General features: G+C 37.8%; 2 protein-coding genes across 3 annotated transcripts; one reads left to right on the top strand and one right to left on the bottom strand.

Moving 5' to 3' along the window:
• The first annotated feature begins 719 nt into the window (after positions 1-719).
• Positions 720-21483, top strand: LOC139985189 (thimet oligopeptidase-like). 2 transcript variants are annotated; one of them, XR_011799341.1, is made up of 18 exons: positions 720-946; positions 2913-3052; positions 3650-3768; positions 4082-4213; positions 4594-4631; positions 5363-5475; positions 6169-6223; positions 6706-6870; positions 7633-7794; positions 10210-10275; positions 11731-11835; positions 12230-12337; positions 14466-14539; positions 15015-15246; positions 15898-16029; positions 16655-16771; positions 17376-18620; positions 18831-21483. XR_011799341.1 is itself a non-coding variant. In XM_071999448.1 (17 exons), the coding sequence occupies exons 1-17, from the start codon at positions 791-793 to the stop codon at positions 17457-17459; spliced, it is 1998 nt and encodes a 665-aa protein (XP_071855549.1). In that variant the 5' UTR covers positions 720-790; the 3' UTR covers positions 17460-21483. The 2 variants fall into 2 exon arrangements, 1 of the variants encoding a protein (XP_071855549.1); XM_071999448.1 differs by having other exon boundaries at positions 17376-21483.
• LOC139985198 (uncharacterized) lies at positions 7809-10199 on the bottom strand. The gene is made up of 2 exons (XM_071999463.1): positions 8383-10199; positions 7809-8328 (listed from the first exon to the last, which is right to left on the bottom strand). The coding sequence occupies exons 1-2, from the start codon at positions 9556-9558 to the stop codon at positions 7954-7956; spliced, it is 1551 nt and encodes a 516-aa protein (XP_071855564.1). The 5' UTR covers positions 9559-10199; the 3' UTR covers positions 7809-7953.
• Positions 21484-21729: the final 246 nt, after the last annotated feature.

Below are 21729 nucleotides of genomic sequence, written 5' to 3'. Positions count from 1 at the left end.
AATTGAATTTATCAAAGCTGAAGTCCCGAGCACCCTGGTCAGTCTGCAGTCGGTCTTATAAAAAGCTAATCAGACAATTGCTCTTCTGTACGCAGCCTTGACAGACAATTTGCCAGGTTGTAAGTGATTTAATCTTCCAAATTTTCGATGATTTCTGTCCAAATCGATTTGCAAGTTTACCAAAAACCCACATCTAAAGTCTGAAGAAAGACCCCCAGACAAAAAGCAGCTGGTGTAGCCACCCGGTATGTTCTGCTTACATGTAGGCCTACCTGAAAAAGCAACTTTCGGCGGAAGCCAGCTGCTGCCCACTAGCAATATACATATTCTCTCCTGAGACCGACCACAGTGGGAATGAAATAAAAATCATGTCCTCAGCAGGACTTTAATCTGTGTGTCTAGATTATAGCTACATAACAAATATAAACAAATTCCCCCAAGCACAACCATGGTTGGAACTTGGACTCTCCTTTAAAGGCCACTTATATTGCTGCATCCCTCCTTGCTACCCCATTCTCCCCTCCCCTAGCCCCAACCACCACTAAACGCGGTTCAATTTTTTTTCTATTAACGGGCTTGTATATTCTGAGGCCCATGAAAAACACTACGAAAGACAATAGCTTTTTGTAAACTTTTGTACCACCCCAGATAATATATGCTTGAATATGCATAAGCGTCCTTTATCGATCACATGGTTACCAAGCTAGCAATTCAAGCGGATATATTCTAGGCTAAGTTAGAGTTTAAATAGCTTTGGTCTAGTCCAACTCAAGACAGCTGCTGCAACGTAATGGCTAACCATCTACAAGACAACCTTCTACGCTGGGATTTAAGTCCTGCGGACATCAAGTCTAAAGTAGAAGATCTAATTAAATCTTCAAAGAAGGTTTATGATGCAGTTGGCTCATTAAAAGATGACGAACTAACTTACGATAAAACATTGCAAGTGAGTAGTTAGGCATGTAGAGCCTAGCCCACTAGGCCTAAGTCTGGCTAGCCTAGGCTACGTGTTATTAAGGCCTATTGTACTGCATGGTCAATGTTAGGTATATACTAGCACAAGTATTATTATTAAGGGTTAGGATAGGTACTCTTAATTATATTAAGTTATAACGTCGGTTAGAGAAGGGTGGTGCGTTCTGTGAAGGGTAGCAACTCATTATGTAGCCAAACTAGACACCTTTTTACAGCACTGCGATGGTGACTGAGTGAGACTGCGCCTCCACAGTAACAAACATAAGGCCTATTAGATAGCCATAACGTTAGGGTAGGTAGTACTATGGAGTCTTAGTTGTGCAAGCTAATATTCTCTGTAACCCTCAGAATGGCAGCTAAGGGAACTTACATCTATAAACATTTCTAATACTAGGCCTAGCCTATGTCTACTCTTAATCCCTACCCAACATTACTACTTATTAGGCCCTCTAGAGGCAGTTTCGGCCTATGGCCTAGGATCAATACTGGACTGAGACTCCACCACAGGACAGAAGATCAGAGGACTTTTTTTTATGCAAACTTCCAAATAACATGCAACATTCTCAAAATAAAAGCAAGGAGTATCGTTAGACTAGCCTATTCCTTATTGTACCACTGAGACTTAGCCGCCTTATTTTCAGAAAGGTGTTTTCCAAAAGTGGTGGGATATTCTATGGTATTCATTTCATATCTTGCCTTGCTTGTTTTGTTTCAGGACAGGCTAGGCATAGCTAATTCATGACTCACGATCTAGCTTTTGTTTCAAAAAGGTTTTGTGTCAAATTCTCAGTGAATTATAGAAGCATGCTAGGCTATAGGCTGAGCCTAAGTTGCATTACCTTGTGAGAGCAGAAATGTGTGCTACGGCTAACATCATTGCTTCCTGTGGTAAACAGGTCAAGTTAAAGGCATTGAAGACTTGCCCAAACCGTGTGTGGCCATCTGTAAAAGTTAACTGTCTGTTGCTTGCAAGTGACGTTTTGTTTGTGTTGCTACAAAATGCAGACAGTAATGAAACGTGATACCTTAATTGCGGTGGCGGAGCGTCCATACAGTCAGGGGGTTCGGATGCCCCCCCTGACGGACTCAAATGGACTGCTGGCGCCTTTCAGCTCTTTACCACTTTTTACTTATTCGCGAATATTGACATTTATATTGCGCTCTCATCTACCTATTGACATTTGTCACATTTTGTTGGTGTAATTTTGCGATGGCACCTATTTATTCTTCGTTTATCTGCAAATTAGCCAGGCCCGGAAAGGGGTCATTTCCGGCGATCTAGGGACTATCTTTACTCAAAAAATTTCTGCACAATATGCGCCAACCTGTGGTGGCGCTCCGCTTAGATAGTGTCGAAAGCGCCCCTACAGACCATTCTCGCCCCTCCTGACCAATACCCCTAGCTCCGCCACTGCTTAATTGTTATCTTTAGCTGGACCTGAGATGTCCATCGCGGTATGGTTTGTATACTGTGTTGTGGGTATTGACCGCAGCTGTATGTACTGACTGTACACTACAGGTAGTGTCTAATTACCGATGGTAGCAAGCTGTGTGTGTGTATTTTTTGGGATCGATGGTGGTGTCTAACACTTCTGTTACACCTCATTCGAAAGTAGGTCAGATTACCGTCATTAGACTTTTCTTTTTGCGCGAGTCTTCACACCCTTTAAGTCCTAAAATTTGCCTTCTCAGTGTAGTTTTTATGATTTGCAGTTGTGAAAAAGCCTCTAGAGTCTATGTGTTTCATGAAAACTATTCAAAAGAATTGGCATTCTACTACTTACCTAGAAATATATATATGATGTAGCAATTACAGTACTAAACAAGAATATATGTTAAAATGCAAGAAGGCCTGGGCTATTATTATTATCCTACCCAATGTGGATGCAAACTAGATGTTATCTGTGCATATTTATTTCTTGTCCTATCTACTGTAGGCTCTGGCAGAAAATGACCGTAACTATAGTGTGCATAGAAACATGTTGGACTTTCCGCAACATGTTTCTCCAAGCAAGGAGGCCAGAGATGCAAGTACTGAGGCTGACAAGAAGTTGTCTGATTTTGATGTTGAAATGAGGTGAGCAAAGGGAATTGCATAACTTGTAATGGTTTACAGTCATAGAACCCTTACAAAAACTCTATTCACCAAACCTACACATCTCTCCTACAGTGTACGTATTGGTGTTCTATTCACCGAACCTACACATCTCTCCAAAAGTGTACATATTGGTGTTCTATTCACCGAACCTACACATCTCTCCAAAAGTGTACATATTGGTGTTCTATTCACCACACCTACACATCTCTCCCACAGTGTACATATTGGTGTTCTATTCACCAACCCTACATATCTCTCCTACAGTGTTCATATTGGTGTTCTATTCACCAAACCTACACATCTCTCCCACAGCGTACGTATTGGTCATTCTTTATTGTCTTACCAATTTGTTTCCGACAACCAAATTTGCTGTTGGATGACCAACAAAATAAGACTGTGGTTGCCTGACTTACAACCAGCAAAGATTCTAAAAAATGTGCTCTCCTCGGATGATAAGAAGTACTTTGATAAATGATAGTGTGTTGGCGTCGGAGGCAAAAGTGTTGAAGAGCTTTTATGAAAATGATTTGGATCTCTTTTGCCATATTAATTCCATATTTCTTCTTACTACCTTAGCATGAGGCAAGATATATTTGATAATCTGGTTTCCTTTGAAAAGAAGACAGACACTTCAAAGCTTACTCCAGAAGCAAAGCGATATCTGGAGAAGCTTATTAAGTATGGCAAAAGAAATGGTGAGTTTGTGATGTTTTAAACTGTATGTAAATATATTTATGACTAGTTAATTTTGTAGTTATTATTACAACTATGTGGAAGCAGCTTTTCTGTGTGTGGGCAGTGCCCTTTGTATTGCCTCTTAGTGGAAATGGTAAGATGGGTAAGGCTTTCTGGCTTCCCTCAAGAATCTTTTAATCACTCCCCAAAATTGGAAGAATAAGCGGTTGGACGGGGGATGAGAGAATCAGTGACTTGGTCTACCTGAAATATTTGCAGCTAGTGCCGACTTGCAAAAACCCCTGTAATGTTTTGTATTCTTATCACATCTAGGTTTACATCTCCCCAAGAATGTTCAAGATGAAATAAAGGCACTCAAGAAGAGGGCCTCTGATATCGCCATCGACTACAACAAGAACGTCAACGATGAAAATACCATCCTGGAATTTACGAAGGAAGAATTAGGTCAGTACTGTAATTAGTGTGAACAACCCATCCAGTGTAACCTACTTCAATTATACCCTAATAGGTGTAAGCATGCAATTCACTGAATGTCCATAATTTAAGCTTTGCTTATTAATTAATACCTTCATCATTTCCAACGAAATATTTCTTCAACGCACAGTGTTTTCAACAACCATAGTAAGCATGCTGTATTTGTATAGAGGCTGTAAAAGAGAATACATAGCAAGTGTTTTGATAACACTTACAGCAGAGAGAGAGATTAAGCTAGGGTATTTTGGCTTGTCTGGTGAATGTAAAATGTTCCTTCTTGTAAGCTTCTCTCTTCTTCAATCTCTTTCTCAAAATGGTTTTTTAAATTGCTTGTTCTGACCTTTCTTCAGTTGGCCTACCAGAGGATTTCATCAGCAGACTAGAAAAGGTAAGACCGATCATTATCACTAAGAGCTTGATAGTCCTTGCAGTCTTGTCAATAACCATTATCATCGCTGTACTATTTATGTTTTGATTTAATTGAGGTTTTTAAATATCAAATTCAGATCTGTTGGAAATGGAAAACAACATTTTCAAGAGGATGTTCCCCTCCCTCGAGACCCCACCCCCTCTTGTGTTAGCACAAGAGAGATAGTATTTAACCACAAGCAGTGAGCAAGCTTAAATACACCTGTACTTTCATAGCTCTTTCAATAGGTTTCATTTTAGGGGTAAATCCAGCAAGGGGGGCTTAGGAGTCCCCTTCTGGTGCTAAAGCTTAGCTACAAATTTAATTTTCTTTAAAACAACAAGGTACACAGTGGAAAATTGTAGCACTCTTCCCACTAAGATAACCTAATTTGTACCGCCGATGTTACGTATTGCATCAGTCTTTTATTTATATATTTTTTAATAATCTCTGTATTTACCAGTACTTGGCTCCTAGGCCCCCTCTGAAAGCCTGGATCCACCACTGCAAATCTACTATTAATATTAAAACTGAGGGAACCATTTTGTATTTAATTCGTTTGACCTTATGCAGTAAATGAAAGTGCATCCACTGACCTATAGTGTGTTACTAGATGCTCTGAACAGGTGAATCATGATGGTGTTTTAATTCTTGACCCACCGCAAGATTCAAGTTAACATTTTGTTTTAATATCATTTCTTGTCATGAAGACAACAGATGGGAAGTGTAAGGTATCCTTGAAGTACCCGGACTACTTCCCTGTGATGAAGAAAGCTAGAATTCCCGAAACCAGGAGAAGAATGGAATTTGCTTTCCATTCCAGGTTAGTTTTATGAATCATGGTTAAATTGTCAGTCTTCCATAACCCTAGCTAGTCTAAGATAGGACAGTATTGCCAAAATATGATTAGGATTTCAAATGTTGAATGTTTTAAAATTCCTAAAACAAAAGCTTTAAGCTTTCATGAAAAAGAAAAGCTCACTTTCCATGAGTTGGGTAACTATTGATCCATTTCAGTTTGTTTTTAATATCAAGTTTATGCAGTGTATACATGATAGAACATAGCTAAAAATAATCCCTTATACAGTTCTGCTATCAATTACAAGAGGTACTGCAAAGAGTTGAGTTGGCCTTCCATGAAGTGTAGTTTGCAGGAACAGTTTAAACTTGTGAACTGTGTAAAGACCCCAGGGACGGGAGTGGTTACTCCTTCCCTTGACCATCGCCTCTCCCATCGCCCCACCCTCTCCCGTCACCTCTCCCTCCCTCCCTCTCCCGTCACCCCACCCTCTCCCGTCGCCCCACCCTCTCCCGTCGCCCCACCCTCTCCCGTCGCCTCTCCCTCTCCCGTGGCCACTCCTTCCCTCTCCCGTCACCTCTTCTCCTTCCACCCTCTCGTATTGACACGCCGAAATCAAAGTATATTCGCCATTCATGATGATAGTAGGTAATCACATATTTGTTTATAATATAATGATTATTCATAGAATCATGATTGCCTTTCTTTTTTTTCCAGATGTAAAGATGAAAACACAAAGATTCTAGAGGAGCTTGTTGAGATTCGGCATAAAGTGAGTGCAGCTGTTTATATTCTTACAACTTACCTTATATTACACTGTTTTCTGCTAGTTTTGTCCTGACAACTTTCTTCTCATACCATTCCTTTACAGCTCTTTATACAGCTCTGCATTATGTTTTGGTCTGTTAAAGAAGGGTGGGGGAGGGGTGTGGGGGACATGGGGGGTTCAGTAGGATTGCAAGAAATGAATGGTAGGCGGTGAAGTTTTGTGTCAGGATGTTCTTTCCTTCTTGAATGTCCTAATTTGATCGTAAATATGTCAGTCTTTTTCCTAGATCTGTTTCCAGTCATCTCTTATGCATATGTATGTCTTGTCACAGAGTCATGAATATTCATTTCAATCCTTAGTGTATTATATGCAAAGTTCTCCCCTGAGATTTCTCCATCAGGCATTCTGCACACATGATTTGTCTTTGAGTGTTATTTGACCAAAGTTCTGAGAAATAATTTGAAAATGTCCCTTTCAATCCTCAGCTCTCTCAGTTACTCGGCTATAAGGATCATGCAGCTTACATTCTTGAGATGAGGATGGCGAAAACACCTGAAACGGTCAAGGGATTTCTATCCGATTTGGTAGGAAAACTTCGCATCTTGCAGCAAGCGGAGTTGGTGTCTTTTCTCAAGTATAAGAAAGAAGAGGTAAAGTAACAAAAACAGTCCAAAAATTGAATTTGGTATAATATATGGTGACATCAAAAATCCATTTTGTCGTAAAAATGTCATATGTCACTGTTTGAAGCTGGTGTTAAGTAAGGTTTTCTTTCTTAAAGAAAAACATTAGTTTAAGAATTTATATTGTAAATATTTCTATGTATCTGTTATACAGAAATGTATAAATCATTATGATAATGTTTGCATATCGTAATAAAAATATTGATATTTTTTAAATTGAATATATTCTTATCAATTTAATGTAATTCATTTCAATTAACGGTAGTACAATTGCTCTGATAATATAGACATATTTACAAAATGTCATGGTAATATTCATATTTTAATGTCTGTGATAGAATTCACAGTCAGGTACAACTTCTTGTACTATCATACTGATTTAAGTTTTATATTCAAATTTTTATTTTTAATATTAATAATAAGTATAAATATAAATAAAACTTGCAAACGTTTAATTCCACATATAAGCGAATCATATAATATTACCACATTATGTGATGTTTCATTTTAGACGACACCAAGATATATATTTCAACTCTTTCCCTCAAAGATGTTGTTTCTGTCATATTCTTTGCTGGAACACATTTTTCTCTACAGTACCTACTCAAAAGAAACAAAAGCCCAGGGCAATGTAAATTAATTATGTCAAAACTTAGCCCTGTAGGTCTTCGGTTATTGAGAAATGTATGATTATTGATGACAATCTTGTAATTTTTTCTTTTTGCCCAGTGTCAAGAATATGGAATTGAGTTTGACAATAAAATCAACCTCTGGGACATGCGTTACTACATGAACATGGCAGAGGAGAAGGAGTACTCAATCGATCACAATATATTGAAGGAATACTTTCCATTGGAGGTTGTCACTAAGGGATTACTGGAAATCTATCAGGTCAGATCACTTAAACCATGCCTTAATCCATACTTTAATCCTCACCTTAAATAGTCAAGAAATTAAGTGCTGCTAAGGGAGACTCATAGTTAGTTCTGTCACCTCTTAGCAGTGTGCTATGGTCAAACTTTAATGCTCTAGTAATGATGCATGCTGAACTTAATGGCATACACTAACCTCACAGCATTCACGAACCTCACAGCGCACACGAACCTCACAGCGTACATGAATCTTACAGCGTACACGAACCTCACAGCATACACAAACCCTACAGCATACACGAACCTTACAGCATACAGGAACCTTACAGCATACAAACCTTAAAGAGTACAGGAACCTTACAGCTGACAGGCACCTTGCAGCGTACAGGAACCTAACAGCATACACGAACCTTACTGCAAACATGAACCTCACAGCGCACACGAACCTCACAGCGTACATGAACCTCACAGCACACACAAACCTTAAAACATACACAAACCTTATGCATATAGGAACCTTACAGCATACATGAACCTTACAGCATACACAAACCTTACAGCATACACTAACCTTACAGCATACACGAACCTTACAGCATACACAAACCTTACAGCATGTAGGAACCTTACAGCTGACAGGCACCATACAGCATTCACGAACCTTACAGCATACACAAACCTTACAGCACACAGGCACCTTACAGCATACACTAACCTTACAGCATACAGGAACCTTACAGCATACACTAACCTTACAGCACACAGGCACCTTACAGCATACACTAACCTTACAGCATACAGGAACCTTACAGCATACACTAACCTTACAGCACACAGGCACCTTACAGCATTCACAAACCTTACAGCATACACTAACCTTACAGCATACAGGCACCTTATAGCATTTAGGCACCTTACAGCATACAGGAACCTTACAGCATACACTAACCTTACAGCATACAGGAACCTTACAGCATACACTAACCTTACAGCACACAGGCACCTTACAGCATACAGGCACCTTACAGCATTCACAAACCTTACAGCATACAAGCACCTTACAGCATACAGGCACCTTATAGCATTTAGGCACCTTACAGCATACAGGAACCTTACAGCATACACTAACCTTACAGCATACAGGAACCATACAGCATATGCAAACCTTACAGCATACAGGAACCTTACAGCATACACAAACCTTACAGCATTTAGGCACCTTATAGCATACACTAACCTTACAGAATACAGGAACCTTACAGCATATGCAAACCTTACAGCATACAGGAACCTTACAGCATACACAAACCTTACAGCATACCTTACAGCATACCTTACGAACCTTACAGCATGTAGGCACCTTACAGCATTTAGGCACCTTACAGCATACACGAACCTTACAGCATACACTAACCTTACTGCATACAGTTACCTTACAGCATACACGAACCTTACAGCGTACACGAACCTTACAGCATACCTGAACCTTACAGCATACACGAACCTTACAGCATACAAGCACCTTACAGCACACAGGCACCTTACAGCATACACTAACCTTACAGCATACCTGAACCTTACAGCATACACGAACCTTACAGCATACATGAACCTTACAGCATACACGAAATACATATATCAGGAGTTTTGACTTGTGCATACTTTTGATAGGATAATTCAATGTAACAATTGGACAATGTTCATAGAGAACAAACTTAACTTTTATAACCTGTATATTATAAATTTCTACATCTCTGTCACTATATTGGTACATTATTATCATACTTGCTGCGGTATAAGATTACACTGTTTCTTCGGATGATCAAATTCATCAGATTCAACCTGAAATTCATGCCCACCTATGCCTTAGAAGTACTACAGTATATATTAATAGATGAAAAAGGGATCCATGACCTTCTAACGTATCAGCAAACAGAGAGCAAAAAGATTGTTTTATCTAGAATGGGATTTCAACTGGTGAGCTCAGGAATGCAGCACTTTATGACCTAGTTTGTCTGTCTTTGAAAAGGAATGAGTGATGGGAGATTGATTTTAGCTTTTGAATTAATATTCTGTATTTGATAACCAAAGTAAGAACAGTGACCAGATAAATATTAGCCTTGACAACCATGCTGGGATGGATGGGACACTCGAGGGACAAAATGGAGTTATCTGTAAATATTGTATTCACTGCTAATATTTGTCTTATATTTGACCTATCTATTCATCTCGTCACTTATCTGACAAAATTGATCGATTTAGTTTGTATAGATTTTTCAAGTTGTGAACCTTCTTCTGAAGATAGAGGTTAAACTTTAACATCTTTTTGCATTTGCAGAGTATTTTCGCGTTGCTAAGTGATGAATTGTTTTGTGTGTTTTATGATCTATTTTAATATTTTGTTACTTCAATCTGGTTTTTATCTATCTTATAGGAGCTTCTAGGGCTGAAGTTTGAAGAAATACCCAATGCTGCTGTATGGAATGATGATGTGCAAATGGTAAAAATTTTTAATAAATTTTGTTTTGTAAGGCGTAAGATATTTGTGCCAATTTGTTGCAAACTCACAAGACGTATGATGAGGTACAACAGTAGTATTGCAAGACAGAATACAAAATGAAGAAACTGTGTACAAGAAGAAAGTTGTTGTTTTGTTAGGTATTAAAGATGTGTACAGCTTTAGCCATAATATAGGTGTCAGGCATGCTGGTAAAAATATGTATAGTAAAGTTACACCCATAGATCATATGGTTATTATTATGACAGAGATACTAGGATCAACTCTGAACACAAAATCAAAAGAATAAATATTTTTCCTTAAAGTTTAGTTAGAAATTAGTAATTTTTTGGTAGGTCCTCCAGCAAGTGAAATATGTTATTTTCTCATTGATTTTTATGGTTGTTTTTGTTGTAGTAGTTCTAAGTTGAAATAAAACCATGTTGACACTTAAAATCAATGTCAGCACTATTGAGGTTTATTGAGCTCACCTGCAAACTTTTATGTCGCATCGACAACATTTTCAAAACAACACCCTGTTCTACGGATGATAAAATGTAATGAAAATGATGAATGTAAAATCAAATGGCTGATTTACTAAAACTAGGTACCTCCTTCAATACTCAATGTTGATGCACTAACACAACAAACTTTCAAAAGTTAAATTAATGAATCCGAGTCAGAGAGTTGTCAACGGATTAGCCATAGCAACTTGAATCATGACGTTCCACTCCCTCCCCCCCCACTTAAAACTTGGTTTTTGTGCAGGTTATAAAGCATAGCTGAACTGCAATAATTGTGATAATAGCATTGTAATAGCAAAATAGCATTGTAATAGCATAGCATAAAGCATTGTCATAATAACCTCTATTTTACTTACCTAACAGTAAATTGTACTAATAGCATTGTAGTAGCAAAATAGCATTGTAATAGCATAGCATAAAGCATTGTCATAATAATCTCTATTTTACTTACCTAACAGTAAATTGTAATATTAGCATTGTAGTAGCAAAATAGCATTGTAATAGCATAGCATAAAGCATTGTCATAATAATCTCTATTTTACTTACCTAACAGTAAAATTGTACTAATAGCATTGTAGTAGCAAAATAGCATTGTAATAGCATAGCATAAAGCATTGTCATAATAACCTCTATTTTACTTACCTAACAGTAAATTGTAATATTAGCATTGTAGTAGCAAAATAGCATTGTAATAGCATAGCATAAAGCATTGTCATAATAACCTCTATTTTACTTACCTAACAGTAAATTGTAATATTAGCATTGTAGTAGCAAAATAGCATTGTAATAGCATAGCATAAAGCATTGTCATAATAACCTCTATTTTACTTACCTAACAGTAAATTGTAATATTAGCATTGTAGTAGCAAAATAGCATTGTAATAGCATAGCATAAAGCATTGTCATAATAACCTCTATTTTACTTACCTAACAGTACAGTGTGGTTGACAGGGACACGGCCAAGTTTATGGGCTTCTTCTACCTCGATCTCTTCCCAAGAGAAGGCAAATTCAGTCATGCAGCCTGCTTTGGTCTACAGGTAATCAACTACTTGTAAATGCTACGGAAGTCTACTTTAATCGGAAGTCTACTTTAAAAGCCTAATTTTCTTAGAAAAAAAAGAATTATATATTTCTTGTTGAAGACGAAGAACCCTATATATGTGAACCTGTATTCTTCTTATCGCCTCAGAACAGTGTTGATGATCAATGTAAACATGTGTTGGCCTTCTCATCTGTCACACTTTAAAGTTCTGAAAGTAAGATTCTTAGCAGACCACTGACACCAAACATTGCATTTATAAACATTCCCTTTCATATTCGTTGAAATAATTGAGGAAATACAATTGTATTTTTTTTTCTCGGCTCGACAAACTGTACTCTTCTGTCCTTGACACAGCTTTGGTTTTTGTGACCCTGTTTCTTTCCATGCAGCCCGGTTGCCTACGTGGTGACGGTAGCAGGCAGCCATCGGTAGCAGCTATGGTGGCCAATTTCACAAAACCAACCAAGGATTCACCATCTCTGTTGATGCATGATGAGGTAAAATTAAGATTGAAATTTTCTAAAAGTTGAAGATCCTGTGAGCACTCTCCCCCTCCTCCTCCCCTCCTCCCACCTCCCCCTCCCCTCCTCCCCAACAGTTACTACCCAGGCACTTTGTGTACTTGACATTTTAAAGTGACAAACATTTGAAATATCCAATTTTGGTTTTTAGCTCAAATTGGTCACTTAACCCCTCCTGCTGATATGGGTTGTGCCAGTTTGGAGGCTTAACAGTATAACAGCTGAGATTTGGCTGATGCATTTTTTTATTATTTATTTTAAAAATGAAATGATTCCTGACTGCAGGGTATACAAGGTACTGTGGCTTCTGATTGTCAGGATCATCAAAGAAACAGCTCTACAGGGATCTCTGCCAATTTTAGAGTTGAGTAACTCAGCTGGTAGAATGTAGGATTTATAAACCGTCAAGTCTCTGGTTCAAATCCTGTTTCTAAATATGAATTTCTCTGCTCTTTCACATTTTTGGTTCCTTGCTTTAGCAAAAGGAACCTATGCAGTCAGGTTGGCGTATGTGTGTATGTATGTGTGTGTGTGTGTGCGTCTGTGACACTTGCTTGGGTACGCTCTATCTCAATAAGGGAATGTTGGATTGAGGCCAAACTTGGACTATAGATCCGCCATATGGAGAAGGTGTGCCCTATTGTTTTTGGTGCCCACAAAGGTCACCAAAGGTCAGTTCTGGTCCAAAAACCGAAAATATTAAAACTGCAATAACTCCCAGTGCCAATGTGCGACAAGATTGATATTTTGGGACAAGTTGTGAACTGGTTAGGGGAGCATTTTCAAACTTAACGGTCATGTGATCCGAGGTCACCAAAGGTCAAGTAATGATAAAAAACTAGTATTTTTGCAATAACTTGAGAACAAAATGTCTGATAGGGTTGGGAGTTGCCTCAATGTAATCCAATTGTCGACCCGCATCTGGGTGACCCTTGACCTCAATTTGACCTCTGGTGACCTTTTCGTGTTTTTGGGATTTTTACAGTTTCGATGCTATTTTCAGATGTCAAAGGTACCTTCTGATCATAAATGTCAATAGGTTGACCCCGTGTGACCTTTATGTGCGAAGTTATGTGGTGTCAAAGTTTTTCGGTCGGAGGATGGTTGTACAGACTTTTCGTTTTGTTTTTTGGAATCAGGAGATTAAACTACATCTGAAACCAAGGTCAAAAGGTCAAAGGTCACATTAGAAAAAATGTGCTTATTTTGGGAGGAAACGATCAAAAAAGAAAATGTTTGGTTTTGATGCTAGATTTGGATATCAAAGGTACCTTCTGATCATAAATGTCAATGGGTGGACCCCCGTGTGACCTTCGTGTGCGAAGTTATTTGAGGTCAAAGTTAATTTTCACACATTTAATGCAATAACTCCCAGTGCCAAGGTGTGACAAGGTTGATTTTTTTGGACAAGTTGCAAATGGTATAGGGGAATATTTTCAAACTTAATGGTCATGTGATCCAAGGTCACCAAAGGTCAGCTAATGTTAAAAAAGTAGTATTATGGGGGAGAAAATGGGCAAAGAAAAAATGTTTGAATTTTTACAGTCATGCTCTATTTAGGTCTCACCGATCAAAAATTTCATTTGGTTGACCTCCGGGTGACCTTTGTGTGTGAAGTTACATACAAGTTCAAAGTTAATTTTTTGACGTTTAATGCAATTAAATCTCAATGCCAAGGTGTGACATGGTTGATATTTTGGGACAAGTTGTGAATGGGGTGGTGGAACATTTTGAAACTTAAAGGTCATGTCATCTGAGGTCACCATTGTTATCATATCTGTTGACACGCTTGTAGGTCTCTTATATTTCTTACATTTGCGACGCCATATTTAGATCTCAAAAGTGCCTTTTGATAAAAAATCCGATCACATTTTGTGATCACAAAAGTGTTGGCTATAGTGTTGGTTACTTTATGGGAACATGTAGGACCACAATTACTTGGACTATTTCAGCCCAATCTTGCTTGATAATATTATGTGTATTGTCATATACCCCAAGCAAGGAACCACAGTGCCCTTGGGCTCTTGTTAAAAATATTTTCCCAGTCACATTTCTGTCACCTATTTATTTATTAATTCATCTATATTTTATTTTGAAATTTTAGGTAGAGACATTCTTTCACGAATTTGGTCATGTGATGCACCAGCTATGCTCCAAGGCAGACTTCCCAATGTTCAGGTACCTCAAACAGCTTCTTTTTATTCTTTTCTTTTTTCTTTAGTTTTACAAAATTTAGGTAATATTCGACATAAATATGCAAGTTGTGAAAGTAAGCAACTTTCTTGGAATATGAAGATTAATGAGTGAAGGAGCAAATAATTAATAAATATGATTCTCCTCTCTACATGTGATCCCCCAGACAACTTTCCTACTAGCATTTTTCACAATAAAAGAAATAATTCAACTGGTAAATTAAAAAGAAATTCTCACTTTAAAAATGGAATTTGACATTAGACTTAGCTGATCAAGGTAGTGAAGTATATTGTTGTTTTAATAGAATAAACATTTTTATCAAAATGCTGTGGTCAACATTATATAAGTGAATGAACCTTACTAATCTATGAAGGCAATTCCTTTATAAGGGCAATTCCAAGAGTAAAACCATTTCTCTCAGGTAAATCCCTCCGTGTTTTTCTCCTTGCATCCCCGTTAGTGGAACCAGAGTCGAAAGAGACTTTGTAGAAGCTCCATCGCAGATGTTGGAGAACTGGTGTTGGCAGTCGGAATCCCTCAGTAGGATGTCAGGTCACTACAAAGACGGTTCGCAGATTCCGGACGAGATGGTTCAGAAACTGGTCAAGGCCAAGAATGCCAATGCAGGCGTCTTCAATCTGCGTCAGATCCTCCTGGGGACCTTTGACCAGGTCATCCACACTTCAGAGAAGGTATGCTCCTAACCAGGGCTGCCAGTTTGGCATTTTTAAAGGCCAAAAGCTTTTCCCTTTATTATGTTAACCAACACAGTTTCAACACATATGTATGCAGCGTCACTTGTCATGAAAATATCAACAAAATGTTATTTGGCATTTTCCACCCGATTTGGCAGTGTTTAATTTATTTTGGAGGTGGTGGGGGGGGGGGTGGCATAACATATAAAATGCTGGCGATGCAGCTACTAATAAGAGATCAGTTTAAATTTTCTAAGTAGTTGAAAAGGTTAGTTCACAATAACATTATAAAGTACCAAGATGGGAAAGGATCAGAAAACTCATGTTGGTTTAGGAAGTAGATCACATTTTGCAACCTCAAGAGATCTGCTATTCCATTTTTTAACTATTTGGGAGTTGTAAATTCAGCTCTAGCTGGTAATGGTATGATAAAGTATTCTTTAGTCATTCCTGTTGAAGTTATAGTTACAAGACTCACAGAAAGTCCGATACCATAAATGGAAAACATGCAAAAACAGTTCCTTGGTCGGTTGGTGGTCTGTTTTACTAGCATGTACCAGACATACAGTCGTTTTGATGTCCAAATGGAAAAAGTTATCTTTTCATCATCCCGATTCATTCGTCCCGTTTGTTCGCTTTATTTAACAGGCTGATACCTACAGCATCTACCGCAAACTCTCCGATGAGATCCTGGGCATTCCAGCGACTGAAGGTACAAACATGTGCGCCACGTTTGCTCATCTGGCCGACGGTTATGATGCACAATACTACGGATACTTGGTGAGTACCTCTAGTCTTCTGCTGAGAAAGCAGTCGTACTTTAGTAGCTTTTAACTTTTATCTAGCAGGTTGTAATTTACATGTAATTTACATGTAAGTATCCCAACAGATATTTAGACAGACACTTGACAGGAAAGGGGAATTTATTTTGTAAAAAATTATTATAAAAAAATTATTATTAAAAAAAAATAATAATAAAGTAAATGTCAGCACATGCACTTTAGTTACCTACATGGATGATCGCAGCAGACAATATTAAGTCAACTTGCCAGTTGCAACGCTACATAGATTGGGAAAAAAAAACATCAACATTTTGAAGCACAGAGAAAACAAAACCAGCCATGCTTGTTGTTTTATTTTCATTGTTCTTAATTTGCTTGTCGTTTCTTTCATTGAAGTAGCATGTGGTCTATTCATGCAACGTTCGCGGTGCATAAATACCAGTCATTATGCTTCGCATATTACTTTTATCACTATTTATAATATGCTTTACCTTTTCTTTCCTTCAAGTAGAGTGCAGTCTATTCATGCAACATTCAAGGTGTATAAATACCAGTCATTATGCTTGGCATATTTCTTTAATCATTATTTGTAATCTTTTTTTTTCCGTTTTCTCTAATTCCAGTGGAGTGAGGTCTACTCATGCGACATGTTTCATTCCAGGTTTAAGAAGGAAGGTATCATGAGTTCAGACGTGGGCCGAGACTACAGGAAGTTCATTCTTGAGCCCGGCGGTTCCATGGTAGGTGGCATTGACATAATTTTAAGTGCTGCGAGGAACCCAGCAAAGGGATGAATTTATCTGCTCTCCCATGTTTGACTCTATATTGTACAATCTCGACAGGTAACCATCTCGTAGCTTGTGAGCTGAGATGTAAACAAAGGAAGAAATATCATTGGCTGACGACACGGTTGTGCACATTGAAATTGCCTCAGATTCACTGGAGGATGTTATCGTATATGTTTTTGCAGTAAAACCTAAATACATGAATAGTGAAGTTGCTGCTTTAAGTTACACTCTCCCCATTTTTCTGATCCACATCAATTTCTGCTCGTCTCTCCTCATAAAACAGTTATTTTGAAAAATAGTGTACAAAAGGTCGGAATGGAACAGAAGGAGCTGACAATTGCCTGAATAAGAAGGGATATCGGCTGGGGATTATGGGGGGGGGAGGGAGAGGGGTAGTAGGGGAGATGGTCTAGTCGACGTGACATTTTGTTATTACTCCGTTGAGCTGACATCTCCAATGAGCAATTCTGTGATTTGTATTGTCTGTTTCTCATTGTCTGTTTTTTACTCTTACTGACCAGTATTACACTCTTCTTTGCCTTTGTCTTCCCTCTAGGACGCTATGGACATGCTGAAAAATTTCCTAGGTCGCGACCCAACTCAGGAGGCATTCTTGATCAGTAAAGGACTGAAGCTATAAACAGCTAGGTGGGAGGCATCCATCTCTGTCATTAGTACCTAGAGACACCATAGCGACGACGTATCAAGCCGTTGCCTTGGTGATTTCTTGTTGTCATAGTAACTGTCTTCGGTGTAGTTTTTGCAGTGAATATTTCTGTGAGTGTTTCAGACTTTCCTTGATTCGCCGTGTAGCCCTGGTTCCCTCCTTTCTTTCGAAGTCAGGTCAAAGGTCGTGGTTTGCTTTTGGCAAATTGTATAAGTCTTCCTCATCTCATTCGAGGCTGTTTTTTTTTCATATAGTGAGATGTCTGTGGATGATGGTTCTTGGCTTGTTATGGGAAACATTTGTCAAAGCTGTTCAACAGAAAGTCATTTTAATAATAAATAATATTGCATGAAGTACCATCAAGAGGTTTCTCAGCACACTGTATATTAAATCGAAATGTTATGTTCAGGTGAGGTAGTGTCATATCAATGTGTCGTACTGTCCCTACAAGGTGTCGTACTGCCCCTAAATGTGTCGTACTGTCCCTTACATAAATAACATGCTGTTTCATTGGAACATCTTTCAATAATCAAAGTTAATGTCATATTTTAAGCGAACGTTAGAGGATATGGGTAGATTGGGATAATGGCCCTTCACCTCAGAATGATATTATATTGATGTTGCTCAGTATATACAATAAGTGGATATCCAACACACAAAACCTGTTTTCATCATAGGATTTTGCAAACAGACTAGTAGAAAGTTCCTTTTGCTTCTATTTTGACTTTAATTTGATTTCATAACATTCAAGATCTTGCGGTATGTGCCTGTTAAGTTTGATAGTGATACATTCTATGTACAGTCTTAGTAAATAATAATAACACAGTTGTAAGCTGTGTGTGATAATTGTCCGATTCAGAAGAATCTAATTCTTATGCAGCTTTTTATGCTTTGTCGTTTCACGTTTTTGATTCCTTACGGCAATCATCGAAACAGTCTTTCAGCCTTTTCCATTTTTAAGTGTGATCAAAGTCTACCCTTTACAGTGCCTTTGATGTAATCATTATAAGCAAGTCATTCATGAATATTCATAGACAATCAATGTTGTATGTAAAGCAGTTGTGTAAGTTGATGTATTTATTTTGATGTAATCATTATAAGCAAGTCATTCATGAATATTCATAGACAATCATTGTTGTGCAGCCAGTTGGGACAATTTCCTAATGCTAGTACCTCTCTAAACTGTACTCCAATACCATGTTCTCAAAGCACTGGTATTGACAGTACAAACAGTTCCTAACCTTGATCTGATAGAAACATGATATTCGTACTGCTCGTACTGACAATACGAGTGCTCTGAAGCAGAACATGACAATATAGAAAAAATTGTCCCAACTGGGTGAGGTTGTGTGTAAAGCAGTTGTGTAAGTTGATGTATTTATTTTGTATCCCTATGTCATACTCAAAGAAACTCAATTACAGTTTACTTTATTAGCCTTATTAGTCAACTTTTCCATGTCAAACATTGGAGTAGATGACCAAAAGAGTTGCAATCTCATCACAGATTTAAGAGGACAAACATGTTGTGAAGGCACATTTCATTGATCTTGAAAGTAATTGTTACAAATCCTTTTAACACGACATATCCAACCTCATTAGTTTCACTGTTCAAGCTCCATTTTGAATAATTAAGGATCTTTGTTGATATCTGATCGAGCTTGGACTTCCATGAAAGTGATATTTTATGTGGATAAGTGTCAGAATGACACGCTTGAAAGAATAAAAGTGGAATTTTTATTTATTAAATCAACTTGAATCAAATTCTTTTGAGTGCATGAAACCAGATGCAGTGTCCTATGGTCTTAAAGTAAAAACTTGATTACTCCATAAAAAGAAATTGTGGTACTTGCACAAGTCATAAGAAATCACAAGAAATATATGAATCTAAGAACAAGTATAAAGATAATTGTAATAAAAAGGTAAGATTGATTAAAAAAAACCAGTAAGACATACACAATATGAGGACTAACAACTTAAATTTGCTGTTGTAAAGTTTAATTGCACGAGAGATGAAAAGGATACCGATAACGATTAGTATTCAAGTTAGGAAATCTCAGTCTACCAATACCCCTATTTATAAGACTGTTACGAAGTGTAGAATACAACAGATGACTACAGTCACTCCAAACCAACTACAAACAAAGACCCCCTTCCCCCCACCCCTTCCTCAATTACTTTTTCTGCTTTCTTGATAATTTATCAATACAATCCCTTTCTGACCTTTTAACATTACCATCCCAGTAAATTATGCAATATCTCCAATTTCCACAAATCATATAGCATTATAAAACATCTCTAGAATTTTCGATTACGTACGTTGAAGAGAAACATTTTCCGAAGACGGTATAGCCTAGAATTCAATTTATTTTACCTGGTCAGCAACATGATCCCCCCCAAGTTAAACTTATCGTTCAATACTATTCCTAGATATTTGTATGTAGTGACACGTTCTACCGCATTAATGGTCTTAACTTGACACTCCAATATACATTAGGAAAATACCGCTTTTTTTATATTTATAATTTTATAATTTGTTGTGACAAATCGGTATCATCCATACTCTTTTCTCTCCTGCACAATAAAGTTAACTTTTGCTGAAAGTCAAGGGTTGTATGTATGAGAGTACAAAACCATGAATATGAGAATAATGCCTTGAGTACAAGTATGAGTACCACAGACTAGATTATGAGTACTTTGCTCTGCTCTGAGTTTATAGGTACAGGTATTAGCACAAAACCCAAGAGTACAAGAACAATATCTCAATTCAAAATTCAATAGATAGAGCAAAGTGAGTTTGATTTCTTGATTTTATTTTGAGTATGATTGTGACTGGTGTGAGTACAAAACCAGCTGTACAAGTTCATAAAATGTACTCGGGTAAGATTATGAGTCCAGAAGTGAGAACTTTAAGTCTTCTGAAAGGCAAACTGCTTAATATGTTGATGTTCTAACTATCAGATTTGATCTGATGTAAAGAACTGAGACTGCCATTTGACAAAGTGGTATTCTCGGCAGGTTTTTGGCTTGAAAGGTGAACATTTAAAAGTAAAAATTTACTATTTTGGATGAAAATACTTCTATAAGATCACCCTGAGAAATTCTTTGTGTCTAACCAGGTTATAAATGTTTAACAAGAGATTTGATTGGGTATATATTGTTTTAGTAATTTTGTCATAACCCTGTTGCTTAGAACAAGGGCAGCGGAAGCACTTTTAATCTGGGGGGGCACCGACATCAAAGGGCACTTTGCAGAAATTCGATTGGACTGACTGATACAGCCTTATATTTAGTACCCTTTATAACTCTTATTGTATTATCTTATTTACGTATACACATCACTCCATCAACGCCCCCCCCCCCCCCGTGCACCCTCAAGGAAAATATGCATACTAGCACTGCAATATCCAATGTGCAAATTGGGAAACAAGGAACAAGTTTCCTTTTGAGACAAAATGAGGTAAAATCTTCCGAATTAGAGTTTATTTCTTGATAATATATTAGCAAATTTTTTCCATTCGAAATTGCTTTCAGTTTGACCCACAGAAATTCATTAAAAGTCAGGGGCGTAGCCAGGATTTGCAAAGTTGTATGCATGACTATCTGAGCGGAGCGCCATCATCGGTTGGCGCGGAGCGTACAAGAAAATTTTTGGTTTTACAAACCCCTCAGATGGCCGGAAACGGCCCTTCCCGAGTGTTCATTCTGGTTCCCTGGCCCCTTGCTAACTTGAGACACCTCAATTTTTATGTAGAAAAAGGGCACATTTTTAACCTGAGGAAAAGTGAGGGGGGCACGTGCCCCCTGTGCCCCCCCGGTTCCGCCGCCCTTGGCTTAGAATATTTGGCTCTTATATAGTTTAACCATATTGCAAGCTGAAGTCCATTGCTATATCTCAAGGAGGTGATGAAGATGCGTAGGTATAAATCATGGCAAGAAAATGTGGTGTATCTTTCGAATTGCTATAACTGTAATCATAATAAAGTATTTGTTCTCCAGACTTTGTTTGTCCTTGTTTTATTTTATCACCATCTCTTTGCAAATACAAACACTCAACTTTTCAGAGAGTATTTTTATAAATATATTAATGTGGGAAATACTCCTATTAATCCCCCCTCTCACCTCTCCCCACCCACCTCCTATCCCACCAGGGGGGAAAAGGGATAAAGGGTGGAAGCCAACTATGTCGTAATACATGATTTTCCTGGTTAGCCTAGTGTTGCCAAGTTAAAGGCGTTGAAGACTC

This window comes from Apostichopus japonicus, chromosome 2 (genome assembly GCF_037975245.1).
Source record: "Apostichopus japonicus isolate 1M-3 chromosome 2, ASM3797524v1, whole genome shotgun sequence".
NCBI lineage: Eukaryota > Metazoa > Echinodermata > Holothuroidea > Aspidochirotida > Stichopodidae > Apostichopus > Apostichopus japonicus.
This window is presented reverse-complemented; position numbering and strand designations above follow the sequence as displayed.

What these genes read in the sequence shown, in the direction of transcription:
- LOC139985198 (XM_071999463.1), bottom strand. Translation starts at nt 9,558, where the DNA reads ATGATAATAATGTACCAATATAGTGACAGAGATGTAGAAATTTATAAT. An exon ending in AGGTTCCTACATGCTGTAAG is followed by an intron (nt 8,329 to 8,382) that starts GTTTGTGTATGC and finishes GTATGCTGTAAG; the next exon opens with GTTTGTGTATGCTGTAAGGT.
- LOC139985189 (XM_071999448.1), top strand. Translation starts at nt 791, where the DNA reads ATGGCTAACCATCTACAAGACAACCTTCTACGCTGGGATTTAAGTCCT. An exon ending in TCATCAGCAGACTAGAAAAG is followed by an intron (nt 4,632 to 5,362) that starts GTAAGACCGATC and finishes CTTGTCATGAAG; the next exon opens with ACAACAGATGGGAAGTGTAA. An exon ending in TTGAGCCCGGCGGTTCCATG is followed by an intron (nt 16,772 to 17,375) that starts GTAGGTGGCATT and finishes TCTTCCCTCTAG; the next exon opens with GACGCTATGGACATGCTGAA.